This window comes from Xiphophorus maculatus, chromosome 10 (assembly GCF_002775205.1).
Source record: "Xiphophorus maculatus strain JP 163 A chromosome 10, X_maculatus-5.0-male, whole genome shotgun sequence".
NCBI lineage: Eukaryota > Metazoa > Chordata > Actinopteri > Cyprinodontiformes > Poeciliidae > Xiphophorus > Xiphophorus maculatus.
In genome coordinates, this window is record NC_036452.1 from 23,356,721 (window position 1) to 23,383,619 (window position 26,899).

The 26,899-nt window shown below is 42.0% G+C and overlaps 1 protein-coding gene across 2 annotated transcripts in view; it reads right to left on the reverse strand.

Moving 5' to 3' along the window:
• The window catches only part of bahcc1 (BAH domain and coiled-coil containing 1), an 81,693-nt gene extending 66,760 nt beyond the window's left edge, over positions 1–14,933 (reverse strand). The window contains exons 1-2 of one of the 2 annotated variants that reach the window (XM_023341506.1): positions 14,843–14,933; positions 219–611 (exon numbers count right to left, since the gene is read on the reverse strand). In XM_023341506.1, the coding sequence (XP_023197274.1) occupies positions 219–390 (172 nt within the window). In that variant the 5' untranslated portion in view covers positions 391–611; positions 14,843–14,933. Of the gene's footprint in view, positions 1–218; positions 612–3,544; positions 3,777–14,842 lie in introns of those variants that run through there. The other variant, XM_023341505.1, reaches the window with a different exon arrangement.
• Positions 14,934–26,899: the final 11,966 nt, after the last annotated feature.

Here is a 26,899-nt window from a genome sequence, read left to right on the forward strand (position 1 = left end):
TCTCTCCATTTGATTACCACACTAAAATCGCAGATTTCCCTTCTAAATTCTAGTTCAAAGTCGTTTTTAAGTCCGCATTAAAGCTACGCAACAGCAAGCGCTGAGAAAACTATTGAATCAAACTTTCACACAGCAAAAAATAAAAAATAAATAAAATAGAAACAACCCCCCCCCCGTCCCCCCTCCCCAAAAAAACAAGCGAGTTTAGAAACACCGACCTGAGTGCGGACCCATGGGTAGGTGGGATGCGTAGTATTTCGCGGGCTGGAAGTGCGCCGGGTGCTGCACGGAGCTGTGGCCGCCCGGCGCTATCCGAGACGCGGCGCTGTGCACCAGGGCGCTCCGCTCTGTCAGGAGGTGGTGCGGCGGGGCGAAATCGCGGCTTTCCATCCCGATGAGAAGCGAATAAATCCCCACAAAATCCAAAGTAAAAAAATTTTTTAAAAGATTAAAAATAAAAATAAAAAAAATCCAGAGGCACTGAAGGTTTCAGGCACTCATAGCCCCAAAAGAAAAAAAGAAAATATAATAGTAATCCCTTTTTATGAACTTCGCGCTCCCTTCGCTGTGTGGAGCGCAGTGCACGGCAGAAACGGAGTCCCCGACATGTCCTGCGGAAAGAGAGAGAGAAGGAGAGAGAGAGAGAGTGTGTAAAAGAGAGAAGGGACAAGTCAGAGCCAGGCGGTGATGTTTCGCTGGAGGAAAGGCAGAGAGACAGCCGCTGTTGAAGTTTACACAAACAAGCATTATTCATTAACGGGGAAAAACATCTTTAAAACAGCAGCATTATATTCTAACCTGACTGTCTGAACGGGACTGTTTCATGAAGGTAAACAGTGCGTATGGAAACAGACTCGCTTGGCTTTACACTGCACAACATGCACAGGCACATACACACACACACACACACACACATACACACACACACACACACACACACACACACACACATACACACACAAACCCACTACTATTCTTCCACTCATATGACAGAACAAAAGGCAAATAAACAGACAGGAGCGCAAAGAATGGAGAGAAAACGGCACGTTTGGCCCAGGCACCAAACAACTCATTCACACACAGCAGCAGCAGCAGCAGACAGTCCTGGTTGGGGTTGGACGAGGCTTTTAGTCGATTTGGCATCTTGGAAATGCTTCGTCCACGCAGACTCAACAAGGACTGGACCGAATCTTGCGCAAAAACAGCAAGAAAAAAAAAATAAACCAACAAAACAATCTGCAATCCTCTGGATTTTGTGTTTGCACGCCAAACGGATTGTCGCTCTCAGAACCGCGGTTATATGTAAACTGAGTTTGAGGCATTTTTGCATGTTAGATTGAGTCAGGCGATATGAAGTCATGTCACGTTAAAGAAAAATATTACCATATTGAGATGAGAACAGCTATATATATATATATATATGCTCCTGTCTCTGTCCCTCGTACAGACCCTTTACTTAAGTGAGGCTCTCTGAGATGCGACCACAGGAACAGAGGCAGTCTGAGTCCCCACGCAGCGCACCTCCATCTATTAGCTCTTCCAATGCATGGCACGTCCATCTAACACTTTGTAGATGCTGATCGCACCTCTACCTCACAGGAACCGACGATAAAAGGGAACAAAGAAAATACCAAATGCTCTGGTGGACCAGTACTGGTTTTATGAAGTTCCATGAGCCTCACACACACACACACGCACCCCCACACCCCCGCACACACCGTTTTTCACAAACACACATTAACTTTTACTAACTTATTTATTTATTTATTTATTTAAAGAGGAAAATTGACCACAGTTCATAGCTGGAGCTAACAGATCCAGCTTTCATGAATGTGCGCGCCTTGTGCGTAAAACCCTTGACGTATAACGTATAAATATACATCCGAGCTTCTTTTCCCGAATTCAGAGCGAACTTAAATTATTAAATTTCCTTTTTGTTTGAGAGCCTGGCGTTATCTCTGCGGTGCATATCTTGGTCGGCAGCGCTGGGAGAAATAAAAGGGTAAAAAAAAAAGTGTGTGTGTGGGGTGGAGGGGTGGTGGTGGTGGTGGTGGTGGAGATGAACGCAGGCAAAATGGGCTCCTCACTCTTTCTCCGGGGCCCTAAGGCTGTGAGAAACAATGGCCCTTCTCCGCGGGGGCATCAATCACACACCACTCTCCTCTCTGACGTTTGTCTATAGGTTTTTTACATTTTCGGCCCATAAACACACGTCTCAGGGTGTTTACATTCCACGTCAACAGAGAAGCCACTCAGGGCCCCCGCGTCCAACAACAATCTCCGACTCTAAATCCACACAAACAGGAACCGTACGAGCAAGATTAAAAAAAAAAAAAAAAAGAAAACAAGAAAGAAAGAAAGATCGCTTTGGAGCGGTTGCGGCGCGCGTTTTAAAGCCAGCCAACGTGGAGAGGCTTCAGGACTTCCTACCATCAGACACACAAAGAGACGGGGAAGAGGTCAAACTATCGCCAGACTAAAGTAACCCACCGCTGGTCAAGGCGACATTACATGAACTTTGCACAAAAGACAGAAAATCTGCAAAGGATTGCGGCTGACAGATCTCGTGCAGTTGCGGTTTCGGGCAAAAAGAACAGAAAGCGTCTTTTGTGCTCTTTTTATTTATTTATTTTTTTTAAACAAGAATACATTAAACCATAAATATATTGACCTTTGCACACACAAAAATTAAAATAAATAAATTTTTTAAAAAAGCTTTTAATTATTAAATTAGCTCGGGTTTTCGGAGATGTGTGTGTGTGTAGGGGGGGGGGGGGGTGCATGTGTGTGGGTGCATGTGTGTATGTGTGGCGTGGTGAGAGTATCCCGCTGCATTTGATAATTTTTAAATAAAATAAAGTTCAAAAGCAGAAGTGATGCACAGGGTGAGAAAAGCAAGAGGCCAGTCCGGAGCGGGGAGAGGCGAAGCCGGGCTGCAGCCGAGGACAGCCCGGCGTTTTCCTCAGCGCTTAGAGCCGAGGCAGCACTGCAGTCTTCACACACACACGCGCGCGCAAACACACACACACACGCATACCCTCACTCACACACACATCACAGGAAGATATACGAAAACACTGAATTTACATTTTAAATTCAAGCTGCTCTGGCGTGGTGGGCTATAAATGATTTAAAGAAACTGCAGGTAATTTGTGCTTTGAGGAGAGATCAAAACAAAAAGTGACACACACACACACACACACACACAGCTAAGTGCTGCTGCCGCACACTGGTCAGAAGATGGTGGTTAATTTGCGGGATGAACGCTTTAAAAATATTGCAGTCTGTCGTTTGGATGAATCGGAATAAAGACTGTCGACAGTTTTTTATCCCGCTTCTCCCCACCAGCCCGCATCTTCCAGTCTCCAGTTCTGTTTTACTGTAAAGGCGTCATTTCCCCCTCAGCCTTCCTTAGAAAGGTGAAGCCTAATTTTAAAGACGGCTAATTTAAGGTAACAGTCCGCTCTCCGCGGAAGAAGCGAACTAAACGCGATATTCGCCGCACGTACAACAGAAAGTGTAATGAAATCACTTGACGACTTACTGCTAACTTAGATCCGTTGCTCGGCGATGAGGGCTAAAAATGAAAGGAGGAAAGAAAGAAAGAAAAAAAAGTAGAAAAATATTCAAAGTGAAAATCCCCGAGTCGCCCAGATGAAACATGTGGGATTGATTACATCCTAACGCTGCCGCCGTTGTAGACTGCGCTGGTGTGTGCGCTCAGCTGAGGTATGGGAGAGACGCATCATAGAAGTTCAGGCTTGTAGTGAATCGGGGCTCGTTCATGCAGCCGGAGACTCAGACACGCCGGGAGGAGGAGGAGGAGGAGGAGGAGGGTGGAGGAGGAGGAGGAGGAGGAGGAGGGTGGAGGAGGCTGAAGGGGTGTGTGCGCGGGGAGGAGTGGACGCGCAGGCCTATTGGTTTGAGGACGACAATGTGAAAGCGTGCCCGTGAGGCGCTCCCCCTCCTCCCCCGCAACCCTTTACGCACGCACGCACACGCACACACACAGTCCCTCTCTCACACACACACACAGGCGAAGCACTACTACCACCACCGCCGCCGCTACCCTCCCTTCCGACGGTAAACACAGGCTGCTATTGGCTGCTGCCGGGAGCCAATGAGGGAGACTCCGGAGCCGCGGAGCGAAACGGCGGGCGTTTGATTTGCAACCCTCGGCGCGCTGCGTGCTGGAGCAAATGCGAGCAGACAAGCGGCACCGCTCGGCGCTGCCTCTCACACACAGAGCGGAGAGGAGCCGGCGCGACGCGAGCCTGCGAAAAACAGCATCCGGCTCTCATTCCGCGGGACCCCGCTGCAGCGGAGCTCCGAGTGGGTTCTGATTGGGCCCGGGTCGTTATTTTTGTGGCGTGTCGGCGGTGATGTGATCGTTTTATTTCCACCGATGCTCCTTTGGGGAAATCTTTACGTTTGATTTGAACCCCCCGCTCCACGCGAGTTCCCTGATTAAACACAATATGTGTGCTCTGCCCGTAAAGGGGGGATTCTGTAGGATATTTTTATGGGTCGTTAAAACGATCTAAATTTGAATAGGTCACAGTCATTTGTGTGTGTTTATGCGCAGTCCTCACAGTGTGCGAGTCCAAAACTTTGTACATATTACATCACAACAAGCGCAATATTTAGTTTTCATTTTCATTTGCTGACACTGGCGGTCACGCGGCTTTAAGCTTCAGTTTATCAATTGGGTCTTGGTGAAAAATGGGATTTGTTTTAATTACAAGCTTTTACCTTTTTTCCCCAACGAGAGACATTCAATTTTATGAAAAACAAAATTATCTTTCTAAATTATTCAGTCATATTTTCCGTAAATGAGCAGTAAAAATGAAGGGAAATTAGACATTTACTCTGAAGGGCGTAATATCAGGAGCAGAAACAGACTGTTCATTCCATGGCTGCTTTTTCAACTCAACATGTGACGCCAACACAAACTGAACTCTTGACAAACATTTGAAGCTAGCTGCTGCTGCTAGCTGCTGCTAGCTGCTGCTAGCTGCTGCTAGCTGCTGCTAGCTGCTGCTAGCTGCTGCTAGCTGCTGCTAGCTGCTGCATGGCTTGGGTCGACAACGATCGCAGATTGAGATGAAAGCTTCTGTTGAAGTTGTTGTGTGAACATGAATTCTACTTTAATGTTTTTGGTGGATTATCTACGGTGTCTGAACTTGTGAATAATTGTACAGGACAAGAGTCACGTGGTGTAACATGAACGTGACGTTTGGGCGGCATTAGATATGACCAATAAATGATTTAGGCCTATATTACTTTAAAAACAGCTAAGTGCTTACATGGGTCACTTCATCTTGGTAATAAATCCTAAAAAGCAAACATATTGCTAATAATTTAACCAATAACTGTGGCTCAGTTAGTTTTTAATTTCATTCATGGTGTTGCAGCGTCGTGTGGCTTGGAAAGCTTAACAGTTGAAAGTTTAGCTAGTTTTGTGCTAATGGTAACGTCACGCTAACTCTTGGCGCTTTCTTTTTGTCATTAAAAGTTGAATATTCTGACTTTTCAATTAAAAGTACAACAGGAATGTCACCTAATGCAGGAATTCACAATTGTGTTGGAAATTTGAGGTTGTAGAGCAGTAAACCCGGAGCAGGCATAGTAAACTGTAACACGTGTTAGCTAAAACATGTACAATGAATAGACATTATTACAGGCTTACATTGTTAATTGTACCGAAACAAACAACTTGCAACCAGAACTCACTTAACCCGCATTGGACGCCATTTCCTCCTACGATGTCCGAAACCACTGGAAGGTATCCCATTTACCAGCCAAGATCTTGTTGTCAGGGAAACGGTTTTTATGGAAACTCATTAGAAAAATATTTCCAAAGTTCTTAATTATCCCAACAGAATTTTATATTATAATCCCCAACCAAGTCATAAAAAAATTAAACATGCGAAAATTTGTTAACATTTATTTATTTATTTCCATTTGAGTGAGTACATTTTAAAAACTGGACGGAATTTAACTGATTTATCAAAATAAAGCCTTTAATCTGACATCATTTCTAACCATAACCGCTGATTGAGATTAACCCTAAGAAAGTGTGTGCAAGTGTTTTCATCAATTTTAGTGTTTATATTTGGCCGGTTTGTTTTATCAGCGTATTGGCCGGACGTTTTCTTCAGTGCAGCCTTATTATTATGAAATAAGGCTATTTTATGACCTGCAATGCGTGTAAGCTTGGGACTACAATCACGTGGGCATTTGGAGCAAATGATGCAATTTAAGTGTATTAAAGTTGAAACATGTGGTGTTTTTTTTAAATATAAATTATCAACTCAGTTTGCTGCTTTCAGGCCTTTTATGTCATATATTTTAATTATTTTCTAAAAGGGAAGTTAACAGAGGAGAAATCTAGATTCAATGTATAACATGTTTACTTTTTTTAAAAAAAGTTACATGCGTTTATTTACAGTTATGTATGTTTGTGTCATTCTGTTTTCTTTCACTGTGAGATACTTTTAATTAATTTCATCTGGAATTCTGTTGCAGCTTTCAATTTCGCTTTGCCCTCTCTCCTCTGAAAACTTTTTGGAGGCACCGCAAAATCTGAACCCCAAACAAAACATTTGGCTTAATGAAGCCACATGTTGGGGAGGTTTATATGTTACACGCAGAAGGCCAAAGAAATAGACGACTGTACATTTAAATTCCATATATTTACCTGTCTCTTGCTTCCCCCACTCCTCCTCTCTCTCTCGCTCTCTTTCACACACACAAACACACACACACACACGCGCACGCACACACACACACACACACACACAGTCACACAGGACAAATTGAATCAGTGCATAATTTGAAAGCGTTACTGTCCTCCGGGTTAGCCCAGCGCATGGTTCACTAATTTAGCCAATTAAAAGTGGAAGGATATGGGCTTGTGTGCGCGCGCTTCCATGTCGAAATATATGAGCTGCTACGGGCTAATATTCCCGTGCAGCTTTTTTTGTTTATATCCGTCCAGGCAAAGGGTTAAAACTCCGGGGCTGTTCGGCCCAGCGAGACTCCTCATTGGCTGGCGAGTTGCCAGCACGCTGTCAATCAACGAGTGTAAACAAGGTTCTGATTGGCTGTTGGCCAGTCCGCACTGGGCTGCCTGAAAAAAGCAATTACTGCCCCCGCGGTTTCAAGGCGCCCCCCGCGCCGAACGATGAAAGGAGATAAGGAGGGGCGGTTTCAAGGCGCCCTCCACCTCCCTCCGCACGGCGAACCCCGTTGGCCCCAGAGCAAAAGGAGAGTCAAGAGTGACTAAATCAAAGGGAAGACGGCAGAAAAAGGGGGGAAATTACACGTTGTATTAAACATGGAGGCTAGATCCGCTCAACACAGCAGAAACAACTCCAGAGAGCGGAGGAAAAAACAGGAAAGCAGCGGCGGCTCTGCCGAGAATTGAGGGGATTTTTTTTCCCACCCCCTCCAATAAATACAGGGAAGAAAAGCATTTTGTTGTTGTTGTTGTTGTTGTCGGTAAAGGGAGACAGCGTGGAAAATAGTAAGATTTCTCTCTTCAATGCCGAAAATACAGAAATTTAGATCCGCGTCCTAACGCTCACGTGCGCTCGCGACGAAAATAAAATCTCTCTTTTTGTCCTTTGTTTCTCTCTCTCTCTCTTCTTCTTCTTCTTTTTTATTATTGCCGGTGATTCAATAAGTGGAAATGTCCGAGTTTAGGCCACACGGGAGCTTAAATAGTCGGTGAGTTGGAATAATAAACTAAATGATAAACGGCTTATAACGGCTCACGACCTGAACTTTAGTGATAGCTACAATGACTTGTTTTCCCCCAACTGTAGCTTAATAGCCTAATGTTGTTGACTAGAGCTCTGGTGTGTTTGATTTTATGTGTATTTCTAACAATGTAGCTGCATTGCAGAAAAAGTTAGAAGCACAGAAGGAGTTTGGGTGGGTGATAAATTTGAGCACAAATACTTAATTAAGTTTTAATTATACATATTTATTTAAAATATATATTTTAAAAATGTTTACACTCTCTCTCGTTAGCTTTCCTCAAAAACAAAATTCTGGATTTAACTACAGATATTTTTCAGTTGGCGGTTTGCAGCAGAGTCAGGCTGATGCGTTTCTACATGTTAGTTTCAACGTAATAAAAGTTATGAACTGTCACAAACAGAGCCGGAGCAATAATTCAGGTCCTCATCAAGCTAAAACTATTAGCAGCAGCACTAACGCGGAAGTCAAACTTGATAATGAATTTCGTCACCATGTAAAATCTGGTGCAGTTTAATGCACCAAGATAACCGAACTGTGCAAACTGAATGCTGAGTTCATACATTAGATTTTACACTCCACCATAGTAAATTTACCAAGTTTTACTGTGTCAACAAACAGTATAGTTAGAAGCTGGTTGATTTATTTATCTCAGAATTTAAATAAGACAAAATAACATTTTCTTTAAAAATAAAAAAAATAGTGAATTTTGGAATTTTATTTCTGCAATTTATCTGTTAAGCCACAACAACAACAACAACAACAACAACAACAAAACCACTTTCTACCCAAATAAAAATGTTTAATTCTCTCACCGGTTTATTTTTCCTTCCACCGGTTTGTTTTAACGGCGCAGTGTTACAGCAGATCCCGCCGCCTGCCTGCCTTTTTTAGCTGAACTTGTCCAGAACTGACAACTCGGAGCATGCACCTCATAAAGCACACACCCGGCCTGTTCCAGCTTACGTCCATTTACATTAAAATACAGGCTCTCTGCAGCGCTGCGGCCCCCCCCCCCCCCCCCCACCGGCCCCCTGGCCCCCCGAGCACAAGCTGGGCTCCGCAGCTCATCTAGCTTATAAAAGTGAATGCACGGAGAGTTAATTGATACTATTAAAATCAAATAAGGACAAAGCTAGAGGATATTTGCTATGCTGTTGTAGCGGCCTGCATGTCCAAGCTTCTTTTCTGCCATCACCCCCCCCCCCCCCATACACACACACACATCCTGTTTGCAAAACCTTCCACGGTGTGCAAAGGCAATGTTTTAAAAGGTAAGCAGAGCACTGACACACTGTAATTCTAGTTCATTTTTTTCCACATCATTTTCAGTGACACAAACGCGTCTCTGTTTAAACGGGGCTGAATTTGTTCAGTCTCTCACTCATTGATGCAACTTCCCAACAGTTGCAGGTTTAGCTTCTTTTTTTTTCTTGAAAAGAATCATATATGGTTTAAAAACAATGTGTATTTTTATGTTAACAAAAAAACAAGTAATAAAAAAAGAAAAAATATAGAATAAATCCAGCAGGAGCCACTGTTGGGGAAATCCTGACTGACCCATCAGCCCACACCAGTGAAACGTGGACCACATTTATTATAAAATGACTCGCTTTCCCAGTTCTCTCCCCCTATAACAGTGTTGTCCACAGCACTAATGACCGGGGGGACAATAAAGAATCCTGTTCCGCAGCTCACAAAAGAGGAAGGGTGGAGAGAAAGGGGAAGGGTGGAGGGGGGACGGAGGAGGGGTGGTGGGGGGACTGCCACTTAAAACAGAAATCTGCATTTAATTTATTTAGTGACAAGAAAAAGGCTTTTGTTGCTTGATTTTTATTGGTTCCTTTTCACCTAAAAGAAGCAGGGAAAAAAAAGGTGGGGGATGGGTGTGTGGATGAGAGAGAAAGCATAACACGACACCCCCTCCACCTCCCCCACCCCACCCCCCCAGCCTCCTTCTCGTCCGTGTGCCAGTGGGGGGAGGAGGAGGAAGGGTGGAGAAGGGGTGGGGGGGTAATTAATGCGGATTGACTGATTGCTCTTGAAACAGACTGATCCTGCACGCGGATTGTCCTCAAGCAATGAAGCGTTCCTGACTGACACTTTCCACCTTCCCCTCCCTTGCTTCCTTATTTCACTTCTTCCTCCTTTTCCCTCCTCTCTCTCTCTCTCTCTCTCTCTCTCTGTACCTCTTTGCTGCCTTCCTTCCCTCTCCAGTGCCAGAGCGAGGCGGGTCGGTGGCCGCCTCCCAGCCTCATACCCCATCCAGACACCGGGCAGTTTCTTCCCTCCTCTGCTATTGTTGGTGTGGTTGTTTTAAAGCTACCAGCCGGACTGCTCTGTACTTCACTTTGGATGTGGCCTGCCACCCACAGAACGGCGTGCCACGGACACAGTTAGTTTTTCCATTTGTTCTGCTGTTTTGATGTAACACGTTCGCTCGGTCAAGACAAAAATCACCGTTCTTAAAAACAGGAAGGCGGATGACATCACAGAAGGCATAATTCAGCTAATCAGGGTTATTTTGAATATATTCTGCTGTAATACTGCTGTTTTTTTTTTTAGGATTTCATTTCCACAATTTTTGAAATGATTATGATTGAAATGATAATTCCTATTAATGAAAAGGTGCTTGTGACAGGCAAAAAATCTCTTGTAATAAGAGAAAGTAAAATACGCTGTTTTGATGTCTTACTGAAAAGCTACTTGTATGTCAGTTTTTTTCTTGTTTCAAGTGTGTTACGATATTTTCAGTGAAAGCTAGACCAAAGCTACTTGTGTTTTTGCGGCGAATTCATCTTGCAGAAACCTTCAGCTGGAAGTGAGGAAGTGAGAAATTTGAAAACTAACACATGGAAGTGTTTTTTAAAGAAAACCAGGCTGGAGGGGTTCAGAATTTAAATGCAACTCTGTCAGAAGCTGCTCATCCGTCAGAGTGGGTGGCCATTTTTACTCCAGCGGGAACCAGGTACAGGCTGGTCAAATCAACTTAACAGACTTGGTTATGTGCAAAGATTAAAGAAAAACAACTAATAATAATAATAACAATTGTGTTTTGAATCATGACGATTCAAGGAATCATCAATTTCAGATCAACTCCAGGCTGTTCGTTAGCAGGTGAGCTCCTGTAGCTTATGTTTTATTGTTGCAGATTTATTCTGCCGGTTAATGACGTAATAAACTCGGATCGGTTGTCTCTGACCTCGCTTCGCTTCGTCATCACCTCTTCCCAGGCGATCCACCGGCTGACTGTTACCTCACAGTTTACTAAGACCAGCTGGTCTAAGCAAACATTTTTCAAATGTAAAGGAGCACATTTAAAAAAAGAAAAAAACATACACACACAATTTAGAATCAAGGGGAAACACGTTGGTTTAAAATGAGGTCCAAATAGAGAGTGGTCTCCCCCAGGAGGCCCTCGGTGGAGGGCGGCCATCCTGCCTGCACCAGATACCGTCTGAAAGATGTTTAATGGTCAGAATTTCCAACATAGGGCCTCATCAGGATCCCAACCCCACCAACCCCAACACCTCCTAAACTATCCAACACCAGCAGTAGATGTCTGTGCGTTCTGGCTGTGTGATGGCACAAACGCTTCAGACAGCTTTCCTTTCCACATTGTAAACATCAGCTGCAACAAGCAACAATTTGGCCTCGGTGACGACAGGAGCAAACGTGATGAAGTCAGTAGTGGACTGGAGACAAAAACAACATGACCTTTTCCTCTCTCTCTCTCTCTGTGCAGCTATTTCGGATCATCCCGGCAGAGAGGCTCACAACGGGTCAGGGGATACAGAACAGTCAGGAATGAGCGATAACACACACCAGCAGCATATCCAGACAGTTTTAAAGCTGCCTCCCCAGACGCTTTGATGCAATCACTTAAATTTACTTCACATGGAGTTTGTCACCTGCGGAGCAACATGCCGCTGTCGTTTCTGGTTCGTTTCGCTACCTTGACGTCGTCAGCGCCTGCGCTCTGGAAAACGAGGCTCTGCGTGATGACATCACACAAGGCAACGAGTCAGAGTACTTCAGCGTTTGCTTATTTTTATTTGTCGTGCTCTGTTTATTCAAATACTCACTTCAGTCAAATCACTCCTTCAGAAGTTTTAACAAATACCGGCTGACCGTTCTCGATTGGTGCGCCTCTTGTGATGTCATCAAACCAAATACAACACAAACCAGAGTTGGCCTCCCCCCCTCCCCCACCCCTTCAGTGTGTTTTTTTTTTTTGGGGAACTTTGCTATGGAAATCCACATTGGACGAGCCAGATCTATCTTTACTGTAAGTGAACGTTTGCTGGTGAAACAACAAACAACCGGTTAATAACTTTAAGCTGGAAATAATGATATGGCACAGAAGAAGAATATGGTGACATGAGGCAACAAATTAGTCTGTCTCACACACACACACACACACACACATATATATATATATATATATATATATATAAGCTGATGAAAACTCCACCATGTATTTCTTGTCATCAGAACCTGCAGGTGGAAGCTTTAATTATCAGAACCGTTTCAACATAAACAGCCACACTGTGCCTCCCTGCTGCGCCGCTCTCACTGCGTACAGCTGATATGTGAGTTTATATTCAGACAACTTGTGAACTCGTGTGTTGATATTACACACGCAAATGACAGGATTAACTCTACCAACTGCTGGACACGCTGCAGCACCACACGGCGCCCCCCCATATGCCAACCTCTACCTCGGCTCGGTTGGATTTGTATCCTCCTCCCCCCCACACACACACAAAAAAATGTCAGCATCACTTCCCGTGTGCACGTGCACCACGCTTGCACGCTCGACGTGACGGGACGCTGGAAATGAAAAGCGGGCTCGGTGTTTTTCTTGTCGAGCTCCAAAGATCCATTAAAATACGTCCCACTTGAGTGGAGAAAGCCCTGAGAGCCGAGGGTCCGAAGAGGAGTGTTGAAAAGAGTGGGAATGTGTTCAGAAAGAAAAAAAAGAAAGAAAAGGGGGGGGAAAAAAGCCCTGCAGGAACAGGAGGGGCCGAGGGGTCAGGAGGTCAGCTGACCTCCTGCAGCCGATCATTCGGCTCTGTGAGAAACCGACTCCTCCAATAAAACGACAGAGAAGTGAAGTCCTGGAGCATGAGCAGCTTTAGGAAACTTCTGACTGTAACATCGAGGCGGATTCTGTCTTTATTGTGATCGCTGCAAACGAAAGCAAAACACCCGAAACTCTGGATTCAAATATGTTGAAATATCACACGCTCCCCAGGAAACAAGCAAATATCACTCAGATCTGTCACGTTTTCTCTGTGCTGATCAAATTTACACAAAGTAACAGCTGACACGTCAAAGACTGGAGGAAGGTTAGAAAGTCTGGAAAGAAAATCCGACCGGTTTGTTTTATGGGACATATTAAGTCACTTCATTGTACATAACTGGAAAATGAATAAATAAATAAATATTTGGCTGAACCTAAAAGTTACTTTATTATAATCTATGACCTGACTGAGTAATGCTGCATTCTAGATAACCCAATTCGGAGTAAAAATCGGAACAAATATATTTTACAGAGTGGAGTAATCTAACGCAGTCTCTACTCATGCCTAGGATTTTCTACATGTATAATAATTTGAAGTCAAGTTTATCTAATTTGATGTTAAGCGATTTTAAATAGTTTAGTATGCACTAAAAAGTAAATGAAAAAATATTTTATTTATTAAATTACACTTAAATAAAATAAAATAAATCCACATAAATGTAAGTGATATAAAATTACAATGAAATAAATTATATGTAATGAAATAGAATTACTTAAAAAATAACTAATATAAATTTAAGCAAAATACATTTTCCAGTTTCATCAAATTTGATCAAAATCAATCTAGATGGAGTAAAATGAAAATCAATAAAGATTCATTTAACAGAATATATATATATAGAATAGAATAGAATAGAATAGAATTCAACTTTATTGTCATTGCACTGTCACAAGTACAAGCAACGAGATGTAGTTTGCATCTATCCAGAAGTGCTCTACGAAATATAAATATTTATTTACAGATGTACAAGACTATGTATGTATGGACTATAAGGGGTTATAGCAAGAGATATAGATATTGTGTATAAATATAAATATGGGAGCTATATGCACAGATTATACAGAATATACAAGAATGTTAGGGAATGGATTATAGATAAATAATGGCAGATAAAATTTACAGGTTGTATGTGTGTGTGAAGAAAACAGTCCGTGATGTGTGTATATATACAGTATATATACAGTAAATATATACAGTATATATATATATATATATATATATATATATATATATAGATAGATAGATAGATAGATAGATAGATAGATAGATAGATAGATAGATAGATAGATAGATAGATAGATAGATAGATAGATAGATAGATAGATAGATAGATAGATAGATAGATAGATAGATAGATAGATAAATAGATAGATAGATAGATATTGAAATTTACAAATTAAATTTGTAGGTAAAGAAGAAAAATGTCTGAGCAAAATTTTACCTAATTGTTTCTTGTTAACTTGATTAAGAATTAGTGTCTCATCAATGAAAAAATGCAGCGAACCTTCTGATCTAGAGGGTTATTATACACATTCTGACTTTAATTCCACTTTATCACAGTGTCAGAAACCAGACAACTTCTGCCAGCCACAGACTTCATGGTGTGTGTGCGTGGGTGGGTGCGCGCGTGCGTGTGGCAGTCCTCTACCTGCAGCGTAACACACTAATGGGAGTCATTCGTCATGCGACCACGTTCCTCCAGACAACTGACAAACTTAGTTGTATTAACATCAAACTGCATAAGACCGTCATCTAGATATTTGCTGTCCCTGAAATATTGAAGTGAAAGGTTTGCAACAAGAAACTAGAAAGTTGTCCATAATTCGTGTATTTAATAAGAGCCCGCCTCTTGGACAACTTGCACGATAAATAACTTTTTTTCTTTAAAAAATAAAATAAAATAAAAAAAATCTTGCTCAAATTCCGCATGTATCCAAACTACAACAGCGCATCTAAAACGCTCGAGCTCAAACGGCGCTCTGCTTACTTACGCGCGAGCTCCTCGCTGGATTTCTCCACGCAGGGATTTTCCCCGCGTGTGTACAGAGCGCCGGATCCTCTGGAAGTGCGTCTGCGTGAAGCTGCTGTATAATAGCGAATTTATGTCAGAGCGACGAGCTCTCTCTCTCTCTCTCTCTCTCTCTCTCTCTCTCTCTCTCTCTCTCTCTCTCTCTCTCTCTCTCTCTCTCTCTCTCTCTCTCTTCAGCGATGACATTAAACAGAAAATTGATGGAGAAACTCTCCGTTTTGCTCCATCTTTCCCACATGCGCGGTCGCCCTGGAGACTCTAAAGGTTTTCTTGAATTTGCACCGACCCCAGCCCCCTCCTCCTTTTCCTTTCGTCAGGGGAGGGGGGCTTATGGATCATTACACCCCCTTTCCGAAGGTGTAGCCTCCCAAAATAGAGAAAGGAAGGTGTAATTCAGCTTCTACACTGTCAAAAACAAACAGCTAGAATTTGAGCCATAAAACAAATTTAACCAACATCTCTGAGTACAAATTAGCTAAATTCAGCACTTTAGATAAATAAGTGAATTGCTCTTAGTCAACTAAATCAGTTAAATTAATTATTGAAATAATTTCCCTCACCGGGTGAGATTTCATCACCTGCTTTATTATAAAAAGTTAAATTGGTGCTGAAACTACTTTTTAAAATCTCTTCTAACAAGGTGGCATGTAAACTATTTTCCATGGCTACCAAATGACGATTTGGGTTGCTAATAATGCAGGTGTGTTTGATTTGGTTCTGACGTGGAAGTGTGGATCAGGAAGTGACGTTACAGCCGAGCTGAGCACGTTCCAGTTGCTCTGCAGAAAATATGATTCATCTGGTGTTTGTTGTGGTGCTAATTTCTAATCAATATGTTTTAGCAGTGAGCTCTAGTCACATGACCAGAGGCCTCTCCTGCTGGTCTCCATGGATACGTGGCTGTAGCTAATGGATGACGTTTTTGGAAGCCCTTCTTGTTCACTCTTAACAAATATGTCACCTTCAGTCATTTTTGATATAGTGATTTTTTTATATTTTTTTTTTTACAAAATCACCCCTTTTTATTGCATAAAGACGATTTAGGGAAATGGAGGGAATCACTTTTGGCAAAAAATTATTTCACTAAGGTGGCGATACTCCGGATTAAAACTGAACGTGTTAGTTTTTTGCAGTGTACAGGCCGGCTTTCACACGTTTTATTGTTTTTGCTTTCATTTGTGATTGAGCTGCAGCGATTCCACACGTGAATCTGGAGGATTTCTCCGGCCTCCACTTTTTGACCCAAGTTAAAGGAAAACCCTCCCACCTCTTTCTCTCTCTCTAAGCGCTCTGCTGCTCCAGGTCCTTGGATTTTTATTTTATTCGTGGAGTATCTCGACCCTGCATGGCATGAAAATGGAGCAATCAGTCCTTCTCCGGAGATCTAATTGATATTTGTTTTTAGTGGCGGCTGTTTTGGCAAATGATCGGCCCTAATTACCGCCTGGAGGTCACGGTTTATCCAACTTTCTAGAGATTCATCACCGCCGCCATGAATGTCCCGCTACATGTGTACACACACGCGCGCACACGCACACACCTACACACACACACATATACACACACACACACACACACACACACTTATATATTTATAGCTGTTTTCCAGAGTTTCAGAGACCCCTCTGTTGCTCGCAGGCACACATGCGGCTTCAATTAAAAGAGGCGCAATAAACATTTAGCACAAGCGCTAAAGAGTCCGCGGCGTTTCTGCGCGTCCTTCCCCCCGCAGCCCTTCATCGTGTCAGAACGGTCCAGACCAGCTTTAGGAGTTGGCGTGAAGGAACCTCCCCGCGTCGCTCCGGAAAAAAGAAAGAAAGGAGAAAAAACACAGAATGAACGAAGGAGAACGCAGATTCCTCCCAGATACTCTCATCTGCGTGGAGGAACCAGAACGCAGTGGGAGTGGGAGTGGGCATGTCTTTAAACTGAAGCGTCTCCTGCACTCTGTTCCGTTCTCCTCTCGCTACTCCCCCCACGCTCATCAACCCCCCAGGCCCCTCATGCACTGCCCGCTGCCCTCACCGGGTCACCGCTTCAGGGATAACTACGTCACCACGTTAACCCCTGCGTCGCCAATGACCGCATTTAAGAGCCGAGATCCCCAAAACTGAGGATGGGGGAGGGAAGTCTGCGACCCCCCCCCCCCTCTTCCTCCTCCCCCTGGACCCCTTGACATACAAGGCGGGTCCATCCAGGATGTCCCGGATTATAAAAACATAACAAACAGATCATTCTGTAAAATCAGTCAAACTCACCTCAGATATGATGTCATGTAATCTTCAGGGTTTTTCCCCGTTTCTTTCATTGATTGAACAAAATATTTAGTTGAGAGAAACATTTCTCTTCCCAGAAACAAGCTTTCACGTGCACACGGTGACGTCATTATATGAGTCATAAGGATATATTTTTAAATTATTTCCTGCTCTTTAATCAAATCTGTCCTCCACAGGTGTTTACTAACGTATTTGACCTCATTTTGTAAAACTTCGATGTGTTTGATTGGAAATTTGACGTTAGACCAAAACTAAACTGTTTTCTGTTGTAAAATAGAAGAACAATGTGAATTTGTTGAAGTTAAAGATTTTTTTTTTTTTGTTTTGTTTTTAGAAATAAACCTCTGTCCATCCAGACATTTCTTTCATTCTGCTTTGTAAGAAAGTATGAGTTCAGTTCCAATAGATGTAGAGTGTTTGTGTTCTGCACCAGTGCATCTTCCAGGACCGTCCTAGAGGAGAAGTCACCTCTATGCAGCTTCACTGTTCTGTATCAGAACATGATGCTGCCACTACCAAGTTTCATGTTGAAATTGATATGTGTCTGAACACACAGGCACAAAATATTAGACATCTTGCTCTCATCTAATGAGACGGCTTCATTCCACATCTGTCCCCTCCGGCCGACTCCAAGTAGGACTCGTTTGGACTGTCTTTCATCAGCGCCTGCTCTGTGCCCACTCCTCCGTCCGGCCTTGAGATGTTTAGAGACATCTACTGCTATCTAAATATGCTTGGAAATTTGATCAAATGGGTTAACCAACCGCGACTTTCTACATCTTTGTTTAGGCTAAAACCAGATCGGACATGTGGACTAAATAAGGTCAGTTTTAAACATATTTTTCTGATGTAAATTTTTTTTTACTATTGGCTTGAGCCTCAACAGCTATAAAAAAATAAAATATAATAATAATAATAATAATAAAAACAGGTGGTTAAGATGTCAAGTGTTCACATGAGGGCAGATTTTGGGAGTTGTCAGAATGAAGTGAGACGTGTGCATCTTGGACAAATGCATCGTCAGACATTTCCACACAAACAACACGGACAAAAAGGGCTTTTTAGGCCCTGCCGGCATCTCCAGAAGGGGAAAATCCACTTAAACAAACTCAACGTTCACGCTAAGTAATTCTGCTGTGACTTTTCCAAACCGCGGCTGCCCCCCCTTTCCCCCTGATGAAAAATAGAAACTGTTTTCAACACCAAAAGCAACAATACAGACATAAATCTTCCGGGTATGGTTTTCAGCCTTTGGCTTTGGAAGCATTTATGAACAGAAGGGAAGAGGATGAGTTTCCAGCACATACACCACACCAATCAAAATCCTAACAATTGTACAAATTAAAGCCAGAAAAGTTCATGCCATATACTGACATGAACTACATTTACATAAAGCATATCTACTCTACTTATGTATAAGTGTGTATATTTGTTTGTCCTATTTGGCAGGAATGTGTTTATAGATCAGCCTTTTTGTTATGTGGGCCAAAATCATCAACTCAAGTGAACCAAGGGCCCAATTTTATTTTATCTTTTGAACCAAAACGCAAAAAAGTTTTATTGGGAATTTTGCTCCTGTTCAATAATATACTAAGCTTGAAATATTTTAATCAATCAAAGAAAGTAGCCAGATTTTTTTGTTGTTGTTGGAAAGGAATGTGTGTGAATCATTAGATTCAAACTTCTTTATTGAAAGAAAGGCAACCACTTTGCTCATTTATTTAGCTTCACTGTAGAAAACTGAATAAGATTTAGTCTGTCCTCTTCAATAAAAATGTGATTTAGGCTTTATATGTGGAAAAGTTTTAATATGTTGTCCTAATTGAATAATAATAATTATTATTTTAAAAAAAGTCTCCATCAGCATCAACCATGTGCGCTTTTGAGACAAATTTGTGTCGTTCAAGGTCTGCAGATAATAATCTCTATTGTTTCAGACAAACCCTTTTGACTAGAATTGACAAGAAACATAAAACAAAAATTTGTTCTGATTGTAGCTCACTTTTGCTGCCGAGTGCCACCCCAGTGCCAGAATGGCGCCCTGGATGGTGAGCCTTAATAGAAACATTAAAACAAAAAGTCTAACTCAGACATTCAAAGCATTACCTTGCAATTACATCAGTTCCTAAAGAAGGTCATCAGTTCATAATGCCCTCCTCTCTGCTTGTGTTGGGTAAACACAACCTGTAAGATACCATCAGAGGTGTCAGGTGACCCCTCACCCCCCCATCACGGATTCCTTCTCAAACAGAGCGTTAACACCTGTCAGCGCCAAGTAATTTTTTCGCAACTCTGCTGAGCTGTTCTACACAATTGTGTTGCTTTTCGAGCCATTCGTAATGACCTCTTGACTGCATGCCATCGTGTGGTAAACACATTTAGACAGGAAACATCTGCAACAGTCATTGCAGAATCCAGCAGCTGCAGAGAAGACAACGCTCGGCCTTGCGGTATTTGGAGAGAGTCTTCCTCAAACTGGCAGCGTTGATGAACGTGGACAAATGTTTGAGATTTGCTCCCGAGAAGCGACGCCTCTAGCCGTGGTGTCATACAGTCGCTCCCTGTTCAGCCCTGCCTGCACACGTATGGGCACCCGTCTGTATTGGTGTGTGTGCCAAAATGAACCACAATAATAATAGTAATACATTTCATTCTTACGCACCTTTCCAGACCCCAAAGGTCGACGTACAATTACAGCACAGAACACGAAAATCAAAACGGTAAACAGACTAAGGGTGTTTCCATGCCTCATAGTCGGTTTGACTGAGGACCAAAATTGCAACATTTGTTCCATTTTCAGCTGCTGTGGTTCTTTTTCATGTGTCAAATGAACCAAACACATTCAGCGCTGTACCAAAAACCTCTGAAGAAGACATGAGCGCAACTTCATCTCAACCAAGATGTCGGTGTGTAGGAGAACCAGAGTTGGATTTTTTGGTCTGCATTTACACCTGTCCAAACAAACCACTAATGAACAGACTAAACAGAACTGGTTTGAGTGCAACCTGGATACGCTTCAACAATGAAGCATTACTGAGATGAGTTTTAAGCAGGGGTGTACCAATTTATCCGCCAGTCACTTTTTTGGTACCGATTTTCCTGAACTTTGGGAGATCAGTGATCAGCTGTTGCTTTAACTTGAAGCCGATTTTATCCCCCGATCCTATCTACCTCAGTAAAGGTCTAAAGATCAGCCACGTCCACTTCTGCTGTCCGATTAGAGAGGTTTGATCGACAGACCAGCCCACCAGGTCATGTCTGCATGTTTGCAGTTAACAAAAGTCCCCCTGCTGTTACAAACTCAGCGACTTTCTTGCTTTATTGAGCGTCATTTCAGAGAATTTTTTTTTATATCAGCCAAAATTGGAATTGGCAGGTAAAGACTTTTAAAGATCGGTAATCAGCCAGAAAACTGTAATTAGTGGACCCCTAGTTTTAAGGCAAAATTTGAAGGAGTTCAGATATTCTGAGTGTCTTGGACCGACGTTTGAAGCCCCTCAGTTCCACAGAGACACATGAGCATGAAGCTGGATGGACAGGATGGATAAGAAAGACCATGGTTGACTGGTCATATGGCATACTGGACAACACCCAGTATGCGTTGTCCAGAAAGCCTTGAGCCAGCCCAAGGCTTTCATAAAATGAAGGGGAAAAAAAGTGTATCGAAAATCATTTTTATTGACCGCAACGTCTCATTGGTTGATTTTATTTAAGGACACTGGGCTAGTCCAATGACATCTCTCAGCTGTCCTTGGCCCACCCATCTCCTTGCACTGTGTTGGAGAAGTGAGTGGAAATGAATAAACCCCAAAACCACCACAAAAACATCAATAGAACATGCTCATAAGTCCTCTGGTATGTTGTGTGACTTTACATACTGTTTGGATAATAAGGGTGTCAACTTTACAAACTAAACATTTAACACAAACCAGTAAAAAGTCGCACATTGGTAGAGAAGCATTTCCTAATGCTTCTCAGTCATTCAGTTTTCATCACTCTTATTGGTGATCAAATGCAACGTGGAAACCCTCCTTCCAAAATTCTTTTCTGATTTCCGATCAGGTCCGGATGACGTCTGCTTCCCTGGAAGCTGCTAGTTTCCGGAGCCGAGTTCTGAATCCTGACTCAGAGATGAAATATTCAAAACAGAACAACAGACAGGGGGAAGAGAGACCCGATCCAAATTGAAGCAAGCTGGATCACCACGTCTTCTTGCTTTCCTCTTCTTTATGGGTAGAATTCTGATTTCCTCTAAACACAAATTGAAGGAGTGTCCATTTTAACTTAGTATCTTTCTCTAAGACTGTTTTTCCATCATATCCAACTTGGTTTGTTCATGAGGCAGAGTGAGGGTCTCTCAAAACATCCAAAGGCCTTAGTCAGCCTGCAACCCTCCTGACTGAGTGAGCCTCAGTTTAATCAGTGGCTTGTTGTTCAGAGATTTCCACAACAAAAGATGGGAAACAGTTAGAACCGCACTGGCAGCAATGGAACCTTATTGAACCTCAGCAAAACGACTGCTAGATTCAAATCAAACACTCTTCATTCTTCTAATGTGACAAGCTCTGGTGGAAGAGGCTAAGGAAGTCTGAAAGATTGACCAAAAATGAATCCCTCAGATTAACTTCAGATGTTACAAGTAAAAAAATTGGTTGTGTACCCTTTCTTTAACCTCTAGGAAGACAGAAGAAATTTAGATAAAGTTAAACTTATAATAAGCTGATACTCTGAATGTTCAATCCAAATCACAGACATATCTTGTGGAATAACTTTAATGCTTAATGTTTTATGTTCTTTTTTATGTCCTCATTGATTAATCAATGACTGGGGAGTAGATTAATGTTACCACCAATCGGATCATTCCTGACTGTATTAGTGAGCAGCCATACTATTCATTAAGTTAAAACTAAAGTATTACTTAAGTACATTTCAATTTTTGCTTTTGATAAATGTACAAATGATTGTTATACTTTCCCTGATAAGGAAGAGTTCAATAAATATGAGATTATATTCATATCGAGGCACTACAGTGGATGTAAAATGACAAAACACTGTCACTGATGACACCCAGATACTTTAACTGGGCTGAAGGAGAAAGTGAAGACTTATCGACAAAAATAAGAGAAGATGCTTAAATTTTAGAAGGTGCTTTTTTTATTACTTGGCGTGATGTAGGAGAGATGTAAATTTAATAGCTGAATCATCAGAGTGTGGCAAGAAAGATAAGACTTAAACCAATAGATAAAATCCTTTTCCGGTTACTGTTTTTAGACAACAATAGAAGCAACAACTTCCTGGTGTTGTTGGTACTAAAGACAGAACTTGTTCATGCAGTCAACACACACAGAATGTCTTTCTTTCTTCAAAAGGATTTTGCATTGACTTCCCTTCATTTTTCAATCATTTCTATAACCTAACCTTGACTCTTACTACACCTTACCATTGCCAGCATATGCCTACTCCTAAACCTAACCTAAATTTAGTTCATACCCTAGTCCTAAGCTCAACCCCCAACCCAAAACCAGCACCCTTTCTTATGGTTCCTGGGCTTCGGGTCCCATAAGTAGACAGTCCTCATGATGTCGTAGTTCTTGGGAAAATAGTCCTTACATTCTATCATAAACAAGCCCCCCCCCCACACACACACATTCACACACGGTGACTGCATGGAAAACTTACTCTGACCTCTGGTTTATTGAGGTCCAGCGACCCCAGAGGTGAATAACTGAGGCAGCTCCAAACTGGTGAGCTCAGACGTCCTCGGATGTGACTTCATGCCAAAGCAGTAAACTCCTTCATCTTCGCTCTCATATTGTAATGCATATCAGCCATAAAAAGGATGTTACATCACAGGACACACAGCGTCGCGTTCATCGTGGAATCTGTCATGTAGGTCCTCCTTTCTCTGCATGAGTTATGGCCTGTATGCATATTCTATGAAACAGCGCGCTCCGGGCACAAACAGAGACGTCTCTTTAACATCACGCCAGGCCATTCGCCCCCTCCGCACCATTGGCCATCCATCCTCTATTCTCTCAGCGATTTTTAGATTGCAGCTGCTAATGTTGCAGCCAGAACAGAAACAAAGCTAGCTTTGTGACCCCCCTCCGGCCCCCTCCTAGCTGTCTGCTGACGCGATCGCTTGTTCTCCGTGTCATCTCAGAGCCCTTGTTCCCCTTCCAATCTTTCACTAAAAACTTCTTTTCTTCCCCCCTTTTTCTAAGTTCGCAATCCCCCCCCCCCCCCCCCCCGCCCCCCCAACCCCTCCCCCCCCCCTTGTCCTCACATCTGCAGCAGCATCACGCGGCTTGGTGTGGTCGGCCCCGGAGAGTCATGTGATCCGCTCAGCGAAGAAAAAGGGGAAGTGTGTGTCCAAAAGGCTGGTTTTTCTGGTCCAGCTGGGAGGTCAAAGGTCAACTCAGCGCTGATCCAGTAGGTTCGAGCAGCACAAGGAGTGACTCGCTTTTTCTCTTTGGGTTTCTCTTCTTTTCTTTTCTTTCTTTTTTTTCTCTCTTTACAGTTTATAACTATCGTCTCTTTCTTTTCGGCTGCTTGGCCTCTGGTCTGACCCAGATGTCTGCCTTCAAAGCCCGAGGCTGGCTGTGATTAAAGATGTGGTTAGTGAAATTCAGCATGAACAGAGTATCAGACAGTTCACAAAGACATGTCCCAGAGCTGGAAGTCGACTGTTTTGGGAATAGTCGTCGCATTCTGGGCATTTACTGGTAAAATGCATAAGAACAAGAAGAGCAAATAGTCATGTCTCATAAGTGTGAAATTAGCAAAGGATGAAACCGTTTAGAGAGGAAACTTTGAGACTTTAGAGAACCATGGAAAAAGTTGTTACTCCTGGGTTTCTAGTCGAACATCGGCATGAGTTTCAGTCAACTCAATCAACACCTGGAAATGAGTCACAAGCCAGCTGCAGGTATGAAGACACAGCAGGATTTTGAAAGGCTACAGGTTCAATCCTAACATTCAAAGTCTTACCATTCCTAAGCCTTCATCCTTTGAGTGACACGGCAGAGAAATTCCCAGAGTGACAGAAGTTTTCCCTGGCTTTAGTACGGAGCACCAGGTAGCTGCCCCTCCCATTGCAAATTTTGCTGGATGACAATTTGTCCAATAAGTCATTGGAACAAACGCTAATATTGTTGTTTTGAGACCACTTTCAAGTAATATACTGGTAATGGTGTAATAATAATGCAATAATACATTCTCAAAAATCAATAAACTTTAAATTCTAATGAACATTTAACACTGGAACTGGAAGACATTTCAAAATAAATAGATAAAAACTGAAACAACAGATACATTTAATTATGAAATCCTCATACATAAAATTGCCGTTCAAAACAGGAACCAGTTGAGACCAAAGCACCAGACTGAAGACTTTTGTCATCCAGTTTTTGGCAGAAAGACAGAAACATGAGGAAAAACAAACAATCAATAAATATTATTGAGTTTGTTTGAATTCATCACACGATTAATTGATTAACTGATTAATTGAGTTATTGCTTATTGTGATAGGCCTAGACCCTCCCCCACCAGTTGCTGCATGCTGCTGGTGAAGAAAGGCCCTGACATGATTCTTTCGCTCACAATAAAGACAAATTCAACTCCTTGAAAAATGACGGATATTTCTGTAAAAACTAGTAACTTTCGTTTTATTAATGACGTGTTAAAACTACGGCAACAAACAGTGACCACTAGGCAGCTGACTGCTGGCTGGCTACCCTGGCAGATACCCTAACTAATGCACCAGCTTGTTATATTTGTATTTCTCTATAAAGAGCAGAAAGACAAGGATGACTAAGCTAACCTGTTGGCTGTACCAGTTAGCTGGTTAGCAGTGCAGCAACAAGGTGTAATGTTCTGCGCAATGAGCACTTCAAAGATAAAATAAAATTGTGATGTTGATTCAATATAGTTTGCTTAAGTTTGTCATTCAAAATCAATATAGCAAGCTTAGAAATAACATTGCAGAAATAGTTAGCATGTTACATTTTGTTAGCAACACAGTTGTAGTCATAACCAGCTTTTCTGTAGTAAGATAAATATGATCACATTATACATTCCTGTTTTAGGTTTTATTTTAAAATGAAACTGTGTCTCTTTTTTTAACTCAATCATAGTGTGAGAATCTGCTGCTAGCACATGCTACCTGCAAACTATGCTACAGGTGTTAGCATCAGGAGGCGAGGGCATGTTGCTGCCTCCCTCATCTGGTGCAGTCACCCTTCTCAACAACAACAGTGCTTCCATAAACACTGCGTGGTTCATGAGACTGAGTGAACGTGGCAACACCACGGGCTGAGGAATGAGTGAAAAGTTCAGAGTGCGCACTAGCAGGGGTTTCCAGGCAATGCGTATAAATAGCATGCAACCCAGGATACGGTTCACATGTCATTTCTATGAATTTTACGCTTTTCACGTGTCGTTTTGTGGAGCTGAATGAAACTCCAAGTGGTGGGGGGGGTTAGGGTAGAAATTCAGGGCACGGGTGTCATCCGCTGACTGTAGAAGAACTGCACCGCCAACCACATGACCCGACTTGTTATCCATGCAATGTTTCATGAGACAGTTAAGGTTTTTCTCTGAATCATGGAGACTGGCTCTTTTGTCCAATTTTTTTAAAATAGCTACAGAACAGTTGTGGAACTGTACATGTTATTTTATCTGAAAAAAAGGTCTGTGCTTATTTATTTATTTCCAACAGAGAACAACAAAATATAATAATAAGAAGAAGACAAATAGTCATGAAAAATGTTATGCAATTTTACACAATTTGTTTGAAAAGAGGCCGATAAAAGGTAAAAGGTCTTATGATTGTAATTACATGTAATTAGATTAATTAAAAGGTTAAAATTAATTTTCTCTTAATTCCTGAATTGTCTTCTTCACATAGTAGCTGTCTAACTTAAATGTGGCAGTTCTTCTGGTAAAATAGGACAGTTGTTCAAATACAGTAAGTGCCAGTATTTCAGAAAGAATATTCCAAAAGTTTTATGTTAATTGGGAAAATAGTTTTTTGTAAAATGTGCCAGTTGTACAGGTGGACAGTGGCTCATGTGGAAAAGCTCCACATGAGGTCCACATGTTCAGAAAAAACATTTACAGATAAAATGGGCAAGTTGAACTAGTGGAAAGAGTTGGTTTGTCAAATTAATTGGGACATTAAAAATGGTTTAATGGGTCAGATGTTCAGAGGAAATTATGCAGTTGTGCTTTTTGAGAAAGTCAGTGGTTCAGATAAAACTTTTTTTTTTTTTAAACTGTAATCATAAGTTTCATCCATGTACTTGGGCTTAGAGTTTCATTGTGTTAAATCAATGACAAAATTAAATTTCAAATAAATATTTAGCTAAAATAAAAGTTGAACTGTAAGAGTGTGTGTCCTTGAGTATTGGCCTTTGTGTGTATTCTTATATTACGTGCTTGCACGTGTGTGTGGGGGGATGGGTGTGTGGGGGTGTGTATGTGTGGGTTGTCATGGGTACTTTGACAACCCATGATTTAAAGTACAGTCATTTTCTATAATCTGCTTGTAATTTACTGTAGGGAAATGTGGTTATGGTACTAATATAGTTTATATCTAGCAGGATGTTGCTCGCATTTCATGATAACTGAATGACCCAAATGCTGATTAGAACAAGCCATTGAAATAGGGTGTGATTAAAAGAACTAAAAATGCTATGCAATTAGTTAAAATTACATATAAGATTGTTGTATTTTTATGACAT